Here is a 17,978-nt window from a genome sequence, read left to right on the forward strand (position 1 = left end):
GAGAAAGTCGAGAGAGAAGTTCGCGAGAAAAAATCGGCAGAAGAAGAAAGAGAGGCGAAGATCGAGAGGAGGAGAGCGGGAGAAGAAGAGCGAGAAGAAGCAAGCGCAGAAGGAGAGTGAGGAGTCTGCTTTGTGGGTCGCTTTCGTTTTCCGAGAGATCGGAAAGAAGTGGAAGAGAGCGCCGAGGCCTTCGGTGAGAGATGCTCTCTCGAATTCTTTCCCGGCGTACAAGCGCGATCTGCACTCTCTCCCCCGCTGGAAAGGCAGAGACACACAGCGCCTCTCAGGCAGGCATAACGACGCGACAGACCTAGCTCGAGGAGGAGAAGACAAATGTGAAAGAGGCTGAAAAAGAAGAGAAGCGAGAGAAGAGGCAGAAGAAGCGCAGCAGAGGAACGCCGCTCGCATGCAGCGGGAGAGTCGAGAGGAGTTCGAGAGCCGGGAACAGCGAGTGCGACACACAGCTCGCTGGTGCCGGATTTCGGCAACGCGGACGCTTTTCTCCGATGAAAGAAAATTTGAAGAAGCCTTCTCCAGCGAGAGACTTCTCTACGTCAGCCTCGGCAGCCATCCGGAATCGCGAGCTTCTACCAGTCGGCCTCTTTTGCTTGAGCCTCTCCACGGACCTTCTTTGTCTGGGGACACTGGAAGAGAGAGTTTGAGGACGGTGAAAAACCGTTCAAGGAAAACGAAAGAAAAGACATCTGCCACGCACTTTCCTCTCCCGCTCCCCCCCCTCAACCATTTTCTCCTTTGCTCTCTTCTTTTCTTTCCTTCTTCTCCTTCTCTCCCCCCTTTTTTGTCGTTCCTCTCTCCTCTCTTGGCTTCTCCTCTGGAGTCGCTCGCGCCCTCTCGCTGTTTCGGCCCCGTCCCGGTGCCTCTTTTTCGTCGGTCGTTTCCCCAACCTTCCTTGTTTCTTTCGTTTTCTTCCATCGGCAGAGAGAAGTCTTTTTCATCACGTCTCCAGTCCTTTGCTTCTTCCCTTCTCTGCTCTGGTTCATGTTAATTGCTACGCGCATTCCCCTCTCTTCTGTCTAGAAACGCGTTTCTTTTCCAGATGTCTGTTCTCTTTTCTTCGTCGGTTTCTTCCCTCTCCCGAGGTCTCTTTCTTCTTCTCCTTGAGCCCGTCTCTTCTTCTGCATACACTCGTCCTTTCTCGTTCCTCGTCTGTCTTCTGCTACGCGGCGGCGTCTTCTGGTAGTGGGCCTTCTCTTCACTTGTCTCTCCCGCTTCCGTCGCCACCCTTGTTTCCTTTTCTCGCGCTTGCCTTCCCTGGCTCCTCTCACATGCTCTCTTCTTCGATGTCCTCTGTCTTCTTTCTCGGCGTCTGTCGCCGCGCCGGAGTCTCTCCTTGCTGCACTCGTCCTGGGCCCTCCGGCTTATGAACGGAGAGCAGAAGGGACGAGCGGGGCTTGCGAGGCCGCCTCAACAAGACGCCGGGGAGGTGAGGCACCCTGAAAAGAGAAAGAGAGAGCAAGAGGAGGCGAAGAGAGAGCACACAAAGGGCGGCAGAGGCCTCGAGGTAGACCGACGCCCAAGCGCGCCGTCTGAATCACTTGTTTATTCTGTGTGTGAGAGGGTACCTCGCCTGAAAGCGAACTCGAGAACAAAGAAGCTCGGCGAATCCGGGAGAGTCGAGATCTTTTCTCTGCAAAAAGAGGAACCCCGCAGGGTGTCGTTTGCTGGTGCCTCCTGAGGTTTCGTCACCGCCGCCCCGCCGGTCGAGGACCTGCCGCGCCCCGGAGGAGACAGAAGGACGCCTTGGGGCTTCGCTCTTGTCTCTTCCGGCCTTCTCGCGAGCGCGCGAGGCGGCGAGGCGCGTGGATGCTCCCAGATGTCTTTCTCTCAGGGGTACGGCGCCCCCCGAGAGGAGCCGCTGGCGGTGCCTCTGGCGCCTTCAGGGAACTTTCTCGGGGCCTCACTGTCTCTCGCTGGAGGCCCCACGGGCCCCGGAGGCCCGTACAGCCACGCTGGGGGCTTTGCTGCCCCCTACCAAGCCTTCGCAGCCGGCGCACGTTCTGAGGCTTCTTCGCATGTTGGCCTACAGGTCTCGCTGGGGTCCCCGTCGGGCCCCACCGCCCCGTCTGGGCCTTCGCCCGCTGGAGCCTTCGGCGCCACGGCTGCGCTCGCCGCGTCTCTGTCGCCCCTCGGGCCTGCGCCTCCTCGCCTAGCCGGCATCGCCCTCGCCCCCGCGAGGGGACCCGCGTTTCATCCGTTTCCGGGCGCTGTCTCCGCCTCCAATTTCGGGGCAGGCTTTGGAGGCGGACAGTTCGTTCAGCACGGCTACGTCCCCACAACGGGCCTTGTGCCTGTGACTCCCCAACAAAGCCGGAGCCTCGCAGTCGCCGCCGTCGCCGCGACCGCGGCCCTCGCCGCGGAGGCAGCGGCGGAGACGAGTCGGGGCGGTGGCCCGGCGGGGCCCGCAGGGGGCGCTGGAGCCCAAGCAGGATATCCTGGGAAGGGTGGGGTCAGTCGGGCTCCAAAGGGTGCGAGACTGGGCAGCCAGGTGGACGCCTTGGAGGGGCCCGGCGCCCCGAGCATGGGCCCGCGAGGAGACAGAGAGACAGATCCTCCGGGACCCGGGGGCCAGTCTTCGAGGCGGCCGGCTCCGGGAGCGCCGGGCGCGGGGCCTGGAGACGGCTTGGGCGGCATTTTGGGCGCGCTGAAGGGGAGAGTCGCCCCTCAAGGCGCAGATGCACCCCACGGAGACAGGGACGAAGGCTTCCGAGAAAGCCGCAGACCCCCGGGTCAGAATGCCGGGCGCCGCGACGCAGGCCGCCTCGGGATCGGCCCCGCTTGCCCTGCGACGCCCAGCAGCGGCCAAGTAGGTCACGATGTAATGACGGCAGTTGCGGTCGAAAACGAGAGCCTCAAATGGTCTCTGTTCATCTCCAACGCCCTCAAGTGGGCGGCGGCGCCCGAGCTCGACTTCGACGAGGACGACGGCGGCTGGGGCTCCACTCTAGGGGCGGAAGGGTCTGTCGGAGACTCTGACGCCCCGACCGTGTCTCCTCGCCCTTCGGTGGACGAGCCCGGAGCGCATGTCGCTGGGGCCTCGCGCGCTCCACTCTCCTCCTCCGGAGGGGGAGAAGGAGCCTTCCCTTTTCGTTTTTCTTCTCGGACTCCTCCAGGCCGCGGCGCAGGTCAGCCCAACGAGCCCGGCTGTGACGACGAAGAAGAGGCGGAGAGACAGCGGCGACGGACCTTGCAGGCGCAAGAGCGTCTCCGGCGGAAGAAGCGGTTTCAGCGAGGCCCAGAGCGTTCCGAGTCGCCCAGCGCGGACGCCCCAGCTCCCGCGCGAGAGGAGACACTTCCTGGGCCCTCGGGCAGGCACAACAAGGGGCTTGAGGGCCTTCCGTTGGAATTCGAGGAGCGCCGGGGCGACAAGGGGCCTGGAGGGCCAGGTTGCGCCAGCGGAGTTCCCTCACAGGACCCCGGCGGCGCGGGAGAGTCCGGAGGAAATGCCTTGGGTGGGCGCTGCGGAGCGGGGACGGCGCCTGCGTCTCCGGCAGTGTGGGGTCTGGGGATGGAGAGGAAAGGCGAGGGCGACAGTCAGGGGGCGCGGGGAACAGGCGCCGAAGGTGGTTACTTCGTAGACTCCGGTGCAGAGGAAGAGGAAGAAGAAGACGCAGGTCTTCTGCGCGTTCTGGGTGTCTGCTGCAACGACTTGGTGGAGGACATCGTCACTTCAGCTGTGTCCTACGCAATGACTCTGCGCGGGGCCTCTGCGCGGTCTTGCCCACCGTCTGTCCTTTCTTCTGCTTCTTCCGGGCCAGACCTGCAGCCTGCTTCACTCAGGGTCTCCCAGGGCCAGACGCCTCCCGGCGGACAGTCCCCAGGTGTCTGTGGAGCCCCAGAGGGCGCGCGCCAGGGTCTCTCGAGCGCCGCAGCGGCGGCCGCACTCGAGGGCGGCGGGACGGGGCGCGTAGTTGAGGTGACGAAGGAGCACGTGGACTTCGCTCTCGACAGGCTGTGGGGCGAGGAGACAGTCCAGGGTCTCCTCGAGGGAATCCGCGAGCGAAAGCGCGCGAACCGGTCGCTCCGCCTGCGGCGCGAAGAGTCTCGTCTCGCCCAACTAGCCAAGGGAGGAGACGCGAGCCCGAGGGACTCGGGCCCCGCATCCGCGCCGAGGCAGCCGGACCAGGGGCAGGGCGAGGAAGGGGGGGCGGACGAAGATCTCTTAGCGGAGGAACTCTTCTTCGGCGGCTGTTTTGCCGAAGAAGGGAACGAGGTTGAAACTCAAAACACGGAGAAAGAAGCCGGCCCGGACAGCCGGAGAACGAGCGCGGGGCAAACAGCGACAGGAGTGACCCCTACTAAGGGCCAGGCGCGCCGCGTCCTTCCAGCGGTCGACTTCTACCGCGAGGCTTTGGAGAAGACGGCGACCTGGAACGACATCGAGCGCTCTGTCTCCGACATGACTTCCCCGCCGGCGTTCCACGAGCATTTGGCGCAGGCAGAGTTCCTCGTTGCGCAGACGTATCTGCGCGAGGAGCTGGAGAAGGTTGAGAGCTGCGCCTCAGCTCTGGACGGGGACCCAGACGCGGGGCCTTTGGCTTTGGGCCACAACGAGGCCCCGACTCTGAGTCTGGTCCCAGAGGGCCGCATGCGCACTCAGGACGGTGTGGCGAGTCTCCTGGCGGAGGCACAGACGTTGGCGAAGCGCGCGCGAGAAAAGGCAGCGAAGATCGCGTTGGAAGAACAGAAGGAGAACGGGGCGAGCCCCACGGGAGACCAAGACTCTCTCCTCTGTCGCGCATTCGACTTCGGCTCCGGGCCTCTCTCAGAAGGCTTCGCTTCTGTGGGCGTGGACGCGGGCGTGGAGAAGGCGCGCGTTTCCTCTGCTTCGCGGGCACCAGCGGACTTCGAGGGCGGCTCAGGAAGCAGCAAGGAAGAAGCCTTTGTCTTTGAGCTGCAAGGACGCGCAGAGGGGGAACATGACAGAGAAGGGCAGCCAGCGACGAACATGCTCTCCGAGGAAAGCACATTGACACCTGGGGTGGTTGCCGAGGTAGAACCAAGACTGGGGGGCCAGATCGAGGCGGCAGAAAGAGGCGGGCAGGAAGTCCTGCGACCTGAAGAGACTCCGTACAACCGAGAGGATGCGGAGTTCGGCTTCGAGTTCGTCCCTGGGTGCGCTGGAGAGACTGGGGAGAAGGACGAAGCAGAAAACGAGAGGAACGACGGAGACGTCGACGGAGACCTCGAACAAGCTCTTGAAGAAGAACTCGAAGAACGTCTTTTGTTGGGCGTGGACGAGGGAGCGCAGACACCCGACGCGGTCTCCGTCTCGCGACCAGAGCGACAAGGAGACGATCTCCTCTTTCCTCCAGAGTTCCCTACAAACCAGGCCCGGTGCCAGACGGACTTCGAAGGGGGGACTGCAGAGAGCGGGCGGCTGTGGGGCGACAAAGAAGACCCTTCGGACCTGGCGCCCGAAAGCAGCGGAGATGGCGAGGCGGGGGACGAAGAAGGAAACTTGGATTTAGAGGAGGAGTTGTTCGGTGGGATGGAGGAAGAAGCGTAGGCTCGACGAGAGAGACGCGAGCGGGAGCCGAACGGTCGCGCGTCTCTCTCTGTAAGGTTGTGGGTGGCGTTCGTCTTTCCAGAAAGCAAAGCAGCATTGATCGGAGAACTGTCTTGCGCGGGGACAGCTGAAGAAAGGGAGAGGAACTTGGGACGATAGGGAAGCGAGGGGAGAACTTGGAAGGGATAAAAGCAGATCAAGGCATTCGTACACTGCTTCGTATCGTCGACTTACGCTCGTTGTCTTCTACAGATTCTTCTTGTTCTTCTACTGTCTTCTGCTGTGGCCACACACTCGTCTCCCGAGGTCTCTTTGCGGTTGAAGGACAGTGTCTCTCTCTTTTTCCAGCTGACCTTCTCGCCTCTTTCGCGTCCAGTCCGGCGCTTCCCTTTGTCTCGTTTTCCTCCGAGAATGTTGTGACAAGCCTGTGCGGGCTTTCCACGCCCTTGAACATGCGTTTCCTTCTTCGGCTTCTCTCTTGTTTGTTGCCGCGGCTCGCGACTCTCTCTTTTTATCTCTCTGCGTCTGTTGCTTCTTGATGGAACGCACGAAAACGCTCGGAATACTTTTTTTGACGGAGACCGACTCGCAGACCCGAAAACCCCACTAACAAGGCATTCTCTCGACAGATGCGAACCGCCGGTGTCTCCATTTCTCTATATACGTTTTCACATATGGATTTGCATTCACATAGAATGTATGTACAGATGTTCACACACTCCAGAGAAGGAGTCTCTCCCTGCATGTTTCGCTTGACCTAAAGAGAAAGCGCCGTCAAGCAAAGGTCTTTCTGCGAGATACAAAAAGTCGCCGAATCCGCCACACGAAATGCGTGCATGCAGACGCAGCTCGGGTGTACGTATGCCGAGGTTTTCGAGCGACGTAGCGCCGAAGGAGCCTTTCCTGAGTTCATTGGGGGGACGACGACAGAGGAACTCTCTCTGCTGGACTTTCTTGCAGAAGGTGGAGAGTGTTGAGAATATTCGTGTTGGTTTTCGTCAGTATATATGCTGGAATTCGTTAGCGTCGAGAAGTCTCACACTGAAACAGATGCGCGGTCGCATGCGTTGAAGATGCCTGGGCGCTCTCACAAGACTGGCAGAGATGCGTTAAAACGTCTGGAAAAGTTCTTGTGGGTCCCGCCGCATCTCGCGAACAAAGCAGAGCTCGCCGTCGACTCCACGCCCTCGTGGCAGATGCAAAATTCAGGTATTTCCTCAAGAGACGATTTCGTTGACACGGCGCGGAGAACGGCAGCCATGTGACAACTGGACAGGTCCCGGGAGTTTGTTTTCTGAGCCTCTTGTCGCTTGGATCCGAGGGATAAACTTCACGTTCGCCACTCCTGGCGAAGGGCTTGTCTGTGTGTAGTGGTGCAAGTTCTCCAGTGTCCATTCGAGTCATTTTGAGTCCGTTTTTTTATAAGCGCGATGAGGCGCGTTGTTTTTCTCACGGAAGACTTCGCAACACACGGTGGAAGTGACTTGCTCTTAGACAGGAGTCAGTATAGAATTTCTCACTTTACCAGAGAGACTGCTCCCATTTTCGTTTACCTATACTCCTTGCTGATCCGCCTCCAGTTCTTTGCTGTTTCCCCTGAGTCGGCACCACGCGTGAGTTTCCTTCCGACACGAAGGGGAGAGAGTCGCGGGCCTCTGAGCAAACGCATGAACGTTTCTCCCCCTGGCTGGGTGCCTTCGGAGAAGTTCTGAAAGGTTGGTGCAGGCGCGCTTTTCACGAGCGCCTCAAGAATCCCCTTCCACTGCGGAGACACTGAGTGGTACTGGGCTACGGCAGAAAGCTCTTGGAACTCACACTACGAGATCAGAGGACTCCGAACCAGCTCGTTTCTACGGAGAGCAGACGGTGTTTCTTCGCACTGCCCTAGACTCTCGTGGTGCTCAACGTTCGTGTCTGAAGCGTGACTTGCCCCGCAAGGCTGTTCGTCAGCTTCGTCGCCTTAGATTGGAAACGAGAAAGAGATTGAGAAGCCGCTTTTACCGCTAGCTTGTGTTGCCAGTTCTTTGTTTCACTCGCTCTTCGAATTCGTGTGGCGCCTCCTGTCTCGGCAATGAAGCGAATGCGGTGTTCGCGAACGAAAAACCGCTCCTCGCTTCTGAGACAGTTCGACGCCAGTCAAACTTGTTCGACCTCTTTCGGGTGTTGGGGCACCCCGCAAACGCGTCCGACGGTCGACTGGTTTTCCTTTTCTACGTGGAAGCCAGGCTTCTCTTCTTCGCTTCTTTTCTTCCGACATACACTTGGCAAGTGGCGAAGCGCATTTCGCGTTTTTGGGGAAGCGGAGAATGGCCTGCAGTTCATGAGTTTCCCCGGCTGAGGATCGAGTGTCTCCGCTCGGATGGCGGTGCCGTTTCAACGCTGGGTCGCGGTCTACGGTGATCAGCCTCCAAGCATGTTACCAACAACTTCGTCCACCTGCCAGCGAATCGACCTAGATTTCCTTTCTCGCTTGTCTCTCACACTACGTTGCATGTTTCCTAGCGTCTTCTTATTTTCGTCCACCTTCTTTGCCGTCACCGCTTCTTTCTTTTTTTGCCTTGTGTTTGTGTCCTTCTTCCTTTTTCTCCGTCCTCCTCTTCCTTCCCTCCTCCTTTCTCTTCTTTCTCCGTCTGCCCAGGCGCTCCCGCCTTCCTTCTTTGAACCTCTCCTCTGCCGATTCTCCCTACTCTTCTTCTCCTCGTTCCCTCCGCTCCTGTCCTGGGCTGATGGCCAAATGGTACAGCGGGAGGAGGTGTGAGGGTCCTCGGCGGCGCAGAGTGGCTTTTCCGACGGCTGCGTCTCCGATGGACGCCTCGCCCCGGCCGGCGGGCATTCGCAGGCACTGCCTGAGGAACGCGAGAGCAGCGAATCGCTTCGTCTTCTCTGCCGTCTTTGCTTCGAGGCCGCCGACTCACGCTGCTGCTCTCTGGTCGCCAGTGCGGAGACAAAGCAAGACGCCTTCCGATTCCTTCTCTGGCGAGCGGCCCAGGGGGAAACTGAGAGAGTCAGCGCGCCGTAAAGCGGCGCGAGAAGACAGAAGAGTGCAACGGGATCGAGAAGTGAAGAGCAGAGGGAGATGAGGAAGGAAAGAGATTGAGGAGAGAGAAGAAGAGAAGAAGAGAAGAGGAGAAAAAGACGAAGGTCTCCTGGGCGAACGATTCACTTGTGAAAAGGAGACATTTTCCTTTTGTATTTGTGAGTCTGTCCGACAAGGAGAGGAAACTCAAAAGGCAGCTGTGCAACCTTTCGTGGCTAGAGGACAACGAGCAGAGAGCTGGACGCGATTTGTCTTGCATTTTTCCTTTCAACAGAGCAGAACTTGCTCTCAGCACAGTTGTCTTCAGACCAAAAAACGCGCGTGGATTACTCGTCTTCTCCATGAGCACTACATTCGCATTTTCCCTCTCTCTAAACAGAGAAGGAGCAGTCCGAGAGACGGCGCCTTTGTCTCTTACAACGGGTGTCGGAGCTACACACAGCTGGCGGCGGCGCCTCGTCCGAGGTGCTGTCCCCAGGAAGCTGCTCTTTCGACGTTCTCTCTGCTTTTTTGTTCTCCGTTTTCTTCTTTCCCCGGTCTCAGGAAAGGCGCGGAGTCAAGGGATCTCTGCTGCCGTTCCTCTCTCTCGTCGCCCAGCTTGCTGCTGTCGCTGTCTCCCTCCCCCGCTCTCCGAAGGTAGCCGCTGAGGCCTGCGGTGTACGCACCCCCAACACCAGGAAACAACGCGCGACAGGTTGTCCGCTCCTTCGACAAGCCTACAACAGTGAGTGGAAGAGCAAGGCGTTCTTTTGTGGGGAGGAAGGACGAGGAGAGCTCTCGCGGATCCCCTGGAACGAAGCGAGCTCGTCCTTTGTTAGGAGCGCCTTTCCTTCTCTCTGTCTTCGACTTGCTCAGGTGCAGCTGCTTCTTCCCAGCTCTCCAGATTCAAGCGTTTTTCTGCGTCTCTTGCGAAAACGCAGAAGCCCCACCACACGCTGGCACCTTGTCTGTTTTCGTGAATGTCACAGTCGTCGTCCTCTTCGCTTCGCGCCTTCTCTTCCTCTCTTCATTCCTGTCCCCCTCTTCTGTCCTTCGTTTCTCTCCCTTCAACCTTCTCTCCTCGTCTTCGGCCAGCCTCTGAGGCGTCGTTTGCGAGCTAGATTCTCTCCTCTCGTCTCTACGCGCTCTGTGTTGGCTCTGCACATCTTCTCCCGCAGCTCTTCTGTTGTTTCTTCAGTGGCGAAAACTGAGAACGCCCCTGCAGAAGCAGCCTCGCTGGCAGCCGAGGCAGTACGAGCTTTCCAGAAGGCCTTTGACTCCTCCCTGCCCGACTTCCTCGCCGTCGCTCCTGGCAGGTGCGCTTCTTTCGATCTCTTCATCTTTGGTTTCTTCCCCTCTTCTTCTCTCTTGCTTCTCGCTCAACACTTCCCTCTCCAGATACCTATCTCTCTGTCCCTCAATATCTATATCTCTCTCTATCTCTCTCTGTGTATATTTCTCTCTATCTTTCTATAGTTGTATATAGGTAGAAAGAGAAACAGGTATACGTAGATGTGTGCAAAGGAAAAAGAAAGACATTTTAGTACAGGTGGATAGAAAGAGTGAAGTTGAGATAGCAAAACAGAGGGAGGGAAGTAGATACATCAGTCTCAATGTGCATCCATATAAATATATATATATATATAAATATACATACAAACGCTTCTAGATTCACGCATGCATGTGTTGGGAGAGATGTTCCTCGCGAAGAGAGAGCGTTGTTTTTGAGTTTTCTTTTCAGAATTAACATCATCGGCGAACACCTGGACTACTCAGGCTACTCGGTTCTTCCCATGGCAATTAACAGATTCACGACTTGTGCAATTCGGTCAGTTCCTCATTTGAACTCCGTGTCTGGTGCGACCGTCGAACTGGCTCGGGAGACAGAAAGTCGACATGGCGGCGAGAAAGGCGCAGTCTCCACCCATTCCCTGGAGTGTCCAGACACCCCGCAGAGAAATGGAGACGCGAGCCGGCTTGAGTCCAGTGAAGCCTCCTCTGACGACAGGTCGTCTTCATCTCTCATCCCTGTCTCTTCTTCTCCTCTACCGTCTTCTCCTCAGTGTTCAGCGGCTTCTTCACGCTCGCTTCCTTCCGCCTTTTCGCTGTCTCCTTCCTTACCATCTTCTGCTCCCTTCATCGACCTCCGCCACACGAGTGAGCGCTCCTTCGCGAGTCTCTCTGTGCAGTCCCCCGAGGCGCTGCCTGCGCTTCTTCGCCGCCTGACTGCAGCCGAGAAGGGAGGCCGGAAACGCGGCGAAGGAGCGCGAGAACAGAACGAACAAGCGCGAGAACAGAACGAACAAGCGCGAGAGGAGAGACAAGTAACGCGCGAGGACAGCGCGAGAGAACCGAGCGCAGAGCGAGACGCAGAGGCTGTGAGGGAGATCAAGCGAACTCGGGAGAAAGGCGAATGCGACGTGAGCGAGAAGAACCGTGCAAAGGCAGAGAGAGCGACGCAGGAGTCGACAGACGCCAAGGAGACAGAGACAGAACGACCAAAAACTGAGAGCTGGCACAAATACCCTCTGGCTGCTGTTGTGGGAGTGCTGGAATACCTGATAAGCGACAAAGATCTCAATGCTGTGGGTCGACTCGTAGGCGCCGGAAGAACAGAAGAAGAGCGACAAAAGGAACTCTGCATATGGCGAACAGCCTGTGAAAAGGCCTTTCTCGCCTCCGACGGACGCCGCCTTCCTCGGCTCCAAATCCTCATCGGAGGCAATCTCCCCATGGTAAAAGTGCTATATGGGCGCTTGCCAATTCACATATATTGATGTAGAGGCAGTTAGAGACAAGTAGGGAAATTGGTAGAGAGATAGAGAGATACATGCGTGGGTACGTGTGTGTGTTTGTACGCCAGTCTTTGCGGGAGGAGGGTGTGAACTCGTAGACGTTTCTGTTAGATCCACTGTCCTCGACGGATGCATGTCAGTCTGTGGTTTCGGAGGCGCATTCGCGCTCCCGTGCCTGCACACATACCTATGATTATGTATGGCTAGCTATGTATATCCATATATCCATATATATATATATATGTATATGTATATGTGCATCTGCAAAGCATTATATATATATATATATATATATATGTATATGTGAAACGCGAGTGTATAAGAAGGAAATGCCAGTGTGGAAACACCTGCGTTGTCTTTTGCTTGAACATAGATGAGTACACGTGAAGATTTGCCTCTTTTTGTACATCGAGGAGCGAGTTCTGTTTCCTGAGAGTCAGGGCGTCGGTGTGCGTTTCAGTTGGCCAGGTCCTGTTCTTCTTAGGTCGTCTTCTGAGGCACGTTCCGAGAGCAAGGGGACGCGGTTTCTTTCTTCCGGAACGTCGGACCTCTCCTCTGAGTGTGTTTCCTCCGCCACAGGCCGCTGGCCTCTCGTCCTCTTCGGCGCTCGTGACGGCGGCCGTCACCTGCGTCTGTACAGCTCTGAACCTGTCGGTGACGCGGGAGGAAATCGCAGAGCTGGCGACGCGGTCGGAGCGACATGTCGGCACCGCAGGCAAGCACGACGCGAAAGGCGTTTGGGGAGGAGGTGAAGGCAGGAACTTGAGGAAAGTCGGAAGCGAAGACAGAGGAAAACACGCGCATGCAAAGGGAGGCACACACTGGTGACGCGGCGTTTTGTTGTCCAGAGCTCTCTGTCGCCTCGCGGGGCGTCGAACCGCTTTTCTCTCCTGGGCGTCTTGGGAGCCTTCCGATTTCTTGCCCTGCCGCAAGGCGATGCTGCGCTCGTCTTCACCCTGGACGCTAGCCCCGAGCACCGGCCATCGTCTCTGGGGGAGCCTTGTGTTCTCTGTTTTCTCTCAAGATGCAAGTCTGCGTGGAACTAGCCGACGAAGCTTTGCAGTTCACTAGGATTGGGCGTGGAAGCTCGTTCTTGTTTCGTCGAGCTTCACATGCTCTGATCGTCGCTGCTCTTTCCTCGTTGGCCGTGCGTTTCCCCCGAAGAAGTGGACGTGCATCTCGAGTCGTGAGCCTGGACATTCCGGTGCTCGAAGCTCGACTCTCTCCCAGCACGGTGGTTCGGGTCCTCCTCTCGCAGCTGAGGCGTTTTCTCTCGTTCACATCCTCCAGAATTGCCTGTGCACGCAGCCAACGGCACTGGGGGTCTTCCCCAAACGCCCTATCCCGCCGTTCCTTCCACCCGCAGAATCCGCAAGGTCACCGATACCTCTTGCGCGCAGTCTGCGTTCATGGGCCTTCTTCTCGTCTTTCCGACTTCTCTCCAGGTGGCGGAATGGACCAGTCGGTGATCGCCGTTTCTTCGGAGAACTCTGCGACGCTGGTCTCCTTCTCTCCTCTCCATACACGGCCTGTGCGTCTCCCGGAAGGCTTCGCCTTCGCTGTGGCTCACACACTGGTGGAGAGTCCAAAAGCCGTTCATGCAGCCAAGCTTTTCAACAAGCGAGTCCTGGAGTGTCTCTTTGCGGCTCTCCTTCTTTTCAAGTGAGGTTGAGGGCGGGAAGACGCGAGGAGGAAGAGGAGGAGGTTCTGCTCCTTTCGAATCTTCCTCCTGTGTCGCCGTCGTCTCGGTCGGTGTCCTCGGGACTTCGCGTTCGAAAGAGTATGCTCTCTGACGCTTGAAGAGATCAACCGCGCTTGCAGTCTCGCCTTCTCTGGCCATGAAGACGCGGCTGTTCTCTCTCGTCTGTGCATACACCGGGATACAGTCCTTCGTGCTCCTGCTTCGTCGTTGCTTTTTCTTGTGTTTCTTCTCGCTCGCGTTCGTGTCTCCATTCGCGTTCTGTCTGGCGACGCGTCGCGCCTTGGAGCATTCACCAGCCACATTGGGTTTTCTTCTTTCGATCTTCGCCTTGTTCTCTCTGTTTGTCCTTTTCCTTTCTTCATCTCTCTTATCGCTTTTTCTCCGTCGCACCTCCTCCCTGTTCTTCCTTCCTCTCGGTTCATCTCTCTCCATCGCTTTCTCTGCTCCTTTCATCTGTCAGTCTCGTATGCTCCCTCTTTCTCTTTCTTCGTCGCTGTTTCTTCTCCCTCTTCCTTTGCATTCTCCTTTCTTCCTCTCTCGTCTTCTTCCCCGTCCCGCCGTTGCTTCCTCTTCCGTTCCCTCTCTTTTTTGTGTTCTCTTCTTCTCTTCCCCCTCTTACAGGAATTCCTCTCTCCTCGTCTCTGTCTCGGACTCTTCATCTTTCGGCCGCCTCTCCTGCTTGTGCCGCTTTCCCGGTGGTTGTCCAGGTTGACGCAGCCGGGCAAGCCGCTACCGCGAGGGGAAGCGTTGCGGTCGTGGACTCTGCGGAGAAGCCAAGAGCTCGCTGGAGTTTCTCTCTCTGTAGGTTCCTATCTTTCCCTGTGAAACGTCGAAGCTCTCTACAGCAAACGTATTTCGATGGAACTGGCAACGCTCTTTCCCCAACTGCACAAGCTGCGGCGTTGCCGGGCGAGGTCTCTCTCGACATGCCCGCAATTTCTGTGTTCGCGGAAGACCCCAGGCTCCCTTCCAGACGTCTCGAGCATACGTGATCACCTCGCGTCATCGAGGCTCTCCTTCTCTCTCGCGTTCGCTGCGTCCTCGCGGCCTTCGCTGCCTTCTTTTGCGGTCTTTCACTCGCGTCTGCAGCAGAGACGAGTATCCCCAGCTTTCTCGTGTCTCTGCGTCTTCTCGCAGGAAGCCGTTGCGCTCTCGCAGGCGAAGCTGGAGCAAGAGTACTCGAAGCGTCAATTGGAAGAAGAACTGGGGTCGACCGTAATCTCCGAAGTCGTGGATCTCCTTCCGGTCATGGAAGCTGTCTGGACGCAGAACGACGTCTTCTGTCTCCGACAGTAAGTCCACGGACAAGCGAAAGAAAGGCGCGGAAGCGAAACAAATGAGGGAAGCGGTTTCCGTTTGGACTGTCCTTTGTATTCCTTCTTTGATGTTCCTCTTTTCTTCGCCCTTTTGGTTTGTTCTGTCTCGTGCTTTTCCTTGGTCTATCTCTCTGTGTGTGTGTTAACTTTTTCTTCACGCTCCTCGTTTTCTTTTCCAGTTCTCCCTTTACCTTTCTGTTCCACTGTCGGATGTCGTTCTGCCTTTGATGTCCCTGCATGTTTCCAGTTGTTTCTTCTGCGTATTCTCAGACGCGCCGTCCATGTGTTCAGCGAGGCTGCTCGGGTGCATGCATTCGTTGCGGCATGCGAGCACCCTGACTCTTCGTTCGTCGAGAAACTCGAGGTTCGCTTTTCCCTTTTCTCCACTTTCTCCGATTTCTCCAGTTTTCTCGCTGCTCTCCCTGCACCCGCTGGGGGTCAGTGGGGTCCCTGTAGCTCTCGAAATACGACCAAAAGGGTGTCGGAGGCGGTGAACTCTCAGCTTCCTTCCTGGCACAAATGCCTTTTTCGTACGACTCAGGAAAGCTGAGATTCGTACACTGGCAGAAACCAAGGCGGCAGTCTCCCAACAGTCTGCGCGCTACAGGGGGAAGCCTGTGTTGTTTTCCTTGATCCTCTCTGTTGTACGGAGAGACGTACGTGGACTTCGGCTGGCTGCGGTTTCAGTGGACTTTCGATCAACGCCGGGAGAGTCTCTGTCTCGCTTGCGCGAGAAAGAACTCTCTTTCGGACTTGTGAACGTTCGCCGCATCCTTTCTCGCTGTGGGCGGTCGACGACGTTCTCGAGCAGCCCACAACGGACGAAGCGTTTCACACATTGGGAGCGGAACTTCCAGGTGCCAACAAATGCTTTTCTTCTTGGTGTGCACTGTACCTGAAGATGTCGAGTCCAAGTTCGCTTCCTTCTTCACAGTCATGCTCCGTGAACCTACGGAAGTCACATTTGTTGAGGGCGACCTGCACAGAAAGCAGGCTTCCCATGCGCTTCTCTCTTTAGACGCGACTTCGTCGCCTTGCAACGCGACGCGTTCGCGTCGTTCTCCACCCTTTCCACTGTTCCTCGAGTTCCGAGGAGTTCACTCGGCTAGACTTCTCTGGCGCAACGTCTCAGTTTTTCGGTCGGAAGCTGAGTCAGTCTGCGCAGTCTGGTGGAACGCTGTGTGTTGCCGCAGGCAGTGAGCAAGCTGATGGACGCGTCTCACCTCTCATGCTCACGCCTCTACGACTGCAGCTGCGAGGAGGCTGACCGCTTCGTTTCCGTCGCCGTCGACACTGGGGGTGCCGCAGCTTCTCGAATGACTGGCGCAGGTGAGAAGAAAAAAAGAATGCGTTTTCGTAGGTTCTCGCTCGGGACTCGCACTCTCTCTCGAGGGAAGGGAGCGCCGGTGCACCATCGCTTGCTCCGCTCGGACCCCCAAGACACACAGCCGCATGCCATTCCGGAAGCGCGTTCTCTCCGTCGTCCTTCTCGTCCTTTATCTCCGCCGTCCTTCTCGTATTTTATCTCTGCTGGTTTTCTCGTATTTTATCTCTGCTGGTTTTCTCTCTTGCTGCTCTCCCCTTTGTTCGCCGCTTCCTCCTCCTTGGCTCCGCCCTGTCCTCGTGTGGGGCGTCCCCGCGCTCCCCTGGACGAGCCTTGCGACGCGTCGCTCTCGCCTGCTCTCTCCCGCCGCACAGGAACTCTGTCGAGATGGACATGGGTCCTGACCTCGACAAGAACGAACTTCCTCCACCAGTCAAACGAGCTGAACGCGTCTGGTGTTCACATGCATCTTTTTTTCAAGCTGTTAAAACATGCATATCTATATATCGATATATATACGTATAGATGTAGGAACGTTTCTACGTATATACATGGAGATATACATTTGCATGCAAGTATAATATATATATATATATATATATTGAACAGGTGAAAATTTGCATGTCGGTCAATCGTGTCGCTTCCATGTGTTCTGCGCCAGAAAAGGAAGGTGCTTTTCCTCTGTTTTTTCCTTATTTTCCATCGTTTTCCTCACTTAGGCTGTCCAGAGACTCTTCTGTTGCTTCACAGGCTGGGGCGGGTGCACGGTCTCTCTCCTCCCCAACGAGGACGCGGGAAGGCAGTTCATTGCGCGGGTAACAAATCAGAGGACTCAAACCACCTAGACACAAATGCATGAGAATATATATATGTATACGATAATAAGCGTGTATATATGCATATATATGTATATACAGCGAAAACAGCATATACATGTGTGCGTATATGCATGTAAAGCATGCATATATATATATATATATAAATGTACGTAGCTAAATTTTTTGCATGTTTCTTTTATGTTGTGTGTGTACAAAGAGGCACCAAGTTGGCATGTGTCTTTGTGGGAGTGACCAGATCTTTTCCTTTCGCATGGCTACACAGCAGACGCAGCTGTCGCCGACTGCGGAAAGCGTTGCTGGCGTGAGGGTCTCCACACCTTGTCGGCGGCTTTGCACTTGCACTGATATGTAGCGAAACGCCAGTGAGCTCGGAGATCAAGTCTCCCCCTCAAAAAAGAGTCTCCTGCCACAGAGACCCGGAAGCACTGCGTTTCTCCTCGTTCTCAATCCACACACAAGCTTTCTTGACTCTACAAAGATATCCATAAATATATCGACATATATATATATATATATATATCCATGTATATATAGATGTATATCCATGTATGTATAGATATATATCCATGTCTATATAGATATATATGTACAAAGATGTGCATGCATTTGTTTGTGGTCGTTGGCGGGAGGACTTCGACTTTGGCTGGCTGATGTGTATTTCGTTTTCAGCTTCGAGGCCTCTTTGTCGAGGAGAGTCCGGCTCTCGCTGAAAATGGCGGCGCCCCCCGCAACGCCGCCGAGCGCCTCGCGACCTGTCTCCGCTGGGACGCTCTGTCTTCCGAAGGGAAGGCTTCCGCCGCTCAACAGCCTTCCTCTCCCTCCTCTTCCCGTTGCTCTTCTCTCTCGTCCTCTGTCTCCCCCGATCTCTCTTCGTCTGCTTTCGGGTGTTCTTCTGCTTCGAGCGAGAGAGCCGAGCACCTGCGCGAAGCAGACCGAGTGGACTCTGTCCTCTTTGTGGTGAAAGCCGTGGGCGGCGTCGAGCTGCTGCGCGTGTCATCCGGAGAGCGAGGCGAGGGACGGAGACGCGCCGCCGCGGCAGAGCATTGGAGCCTCGAGGCCGTTCCGCTGCCGCGAAAGTCGTTCCCCGCTTCGGCTGTTCTTTCCAGGCCGAAGTTCTAGACGCCATGCAGGTGGCGACGCTCCGCGCTGAACGAAGAAAACGGCGACCAGGAGGCTGTGGCGGCCGAGGCAGCCAGAGACGAAAGCAGAATCCGAAAAGCAGAGACGGCTCTTCACAGATGACCTTGTACTGGAAGCCGTCGGGATCGAGAAGCGGCGACCGTCGCCCATGTCTCCAGACATGAAACGCGTCAGAAAGCGTAGGGTGTGGGCGAACGCAGCGGGGAACGCGCGAGAAGAAGAGTGAAGAAGAACGGATGATATGGCATCTAAGTGAAGAAGATGGTCACAGAGCCATGGACGGCGAAAGGAAAACGACTGCGCGATGCTGGGGAACAGG

General features: G+C 56.6%; 3 protein-coding genes across 3 annotated transcripts; all 3 read left to right on the forward strand.

Moving 5' to 3' along the window:
• Positions 1-406: 406 nt before the first annotated feature.
• Positions 407-1,006, forward strand: TGME49_229760 (hypothetical protein; the record flags this gene model as incomplete). The annotated part of the gene is made up of 1 exon (XM_002367869.1): positions 407-1,006. The coding sequence occupies one exon, from the start codon at positions 407-409 to the stop codon at positions 1,004-1,006; it is 600 nt and encodes a 199-aa protein (XP_002367910.1).
• An 828-nt stretch (positions 1,007-1,834) lies between these two features.
• TGME49_229770 (hypothetical protein) lies at positions 1,835-5,869 on the forward strand (the record flags this gene model as incomplete). The annotated part of the gene is made up of 1 exon (XM_002367870.1): positions 1,835-5,869. One exon carries the CDS (start codon positions 1,835-1,837, stop codon positions 5,525-5,527), a length of 3,693 nt encoding a protein of 1,230 aa, XP_002367911.1. The 3' UTR covers positions 5,528-5,869.
• Positions 5,870-8,331: 2,462 nt separating this feature from the next.
• On the forward strand, positions 8,332-17,638 carry TGME49_229780 (GHMP kinase, N-terminal domain-containing protein; the record flags this gene model as incomplete). The annotated part of the gene is made up of 12 exons (XM_002367871.1): positions 8,332-8,463; positions 9,108-9,288; positions 9,742-9,859; positions 10,285-11,278; positions 11,918-12,053; positions 12,784-13,000; positions 13,748-13,841; positions 14,178-14,332; positions 14,627-14,720; positions 15,550-15,685; positions 16,431-16,495; positions 17,189-17,638. The coding sequence occupies 12 exons, from the start codon at positions 8,332-8,334 to the stop codon at positions 17,636-17,638; spliced, it is 2,772 nt and encodes a 923-aa protein (XP_002367912.1).
• Positions 17,639-17,978: the final 340 nt, after the last annotated feature.

Source organism: Toxoplasma gondii, chromosome VIII (genome assembly GCF_000006565.2).
Source record: "Toxoplasma gondii ME49 chromosome VIII, whole genome shotgun sequence".
Taxonomy (NCBI): Eukaryota; Apicomplexa; class Conoidasida; order Eucoccidiorida; family Sarcocystidae; genus Toxoplasma; species Toxoplasma gondii.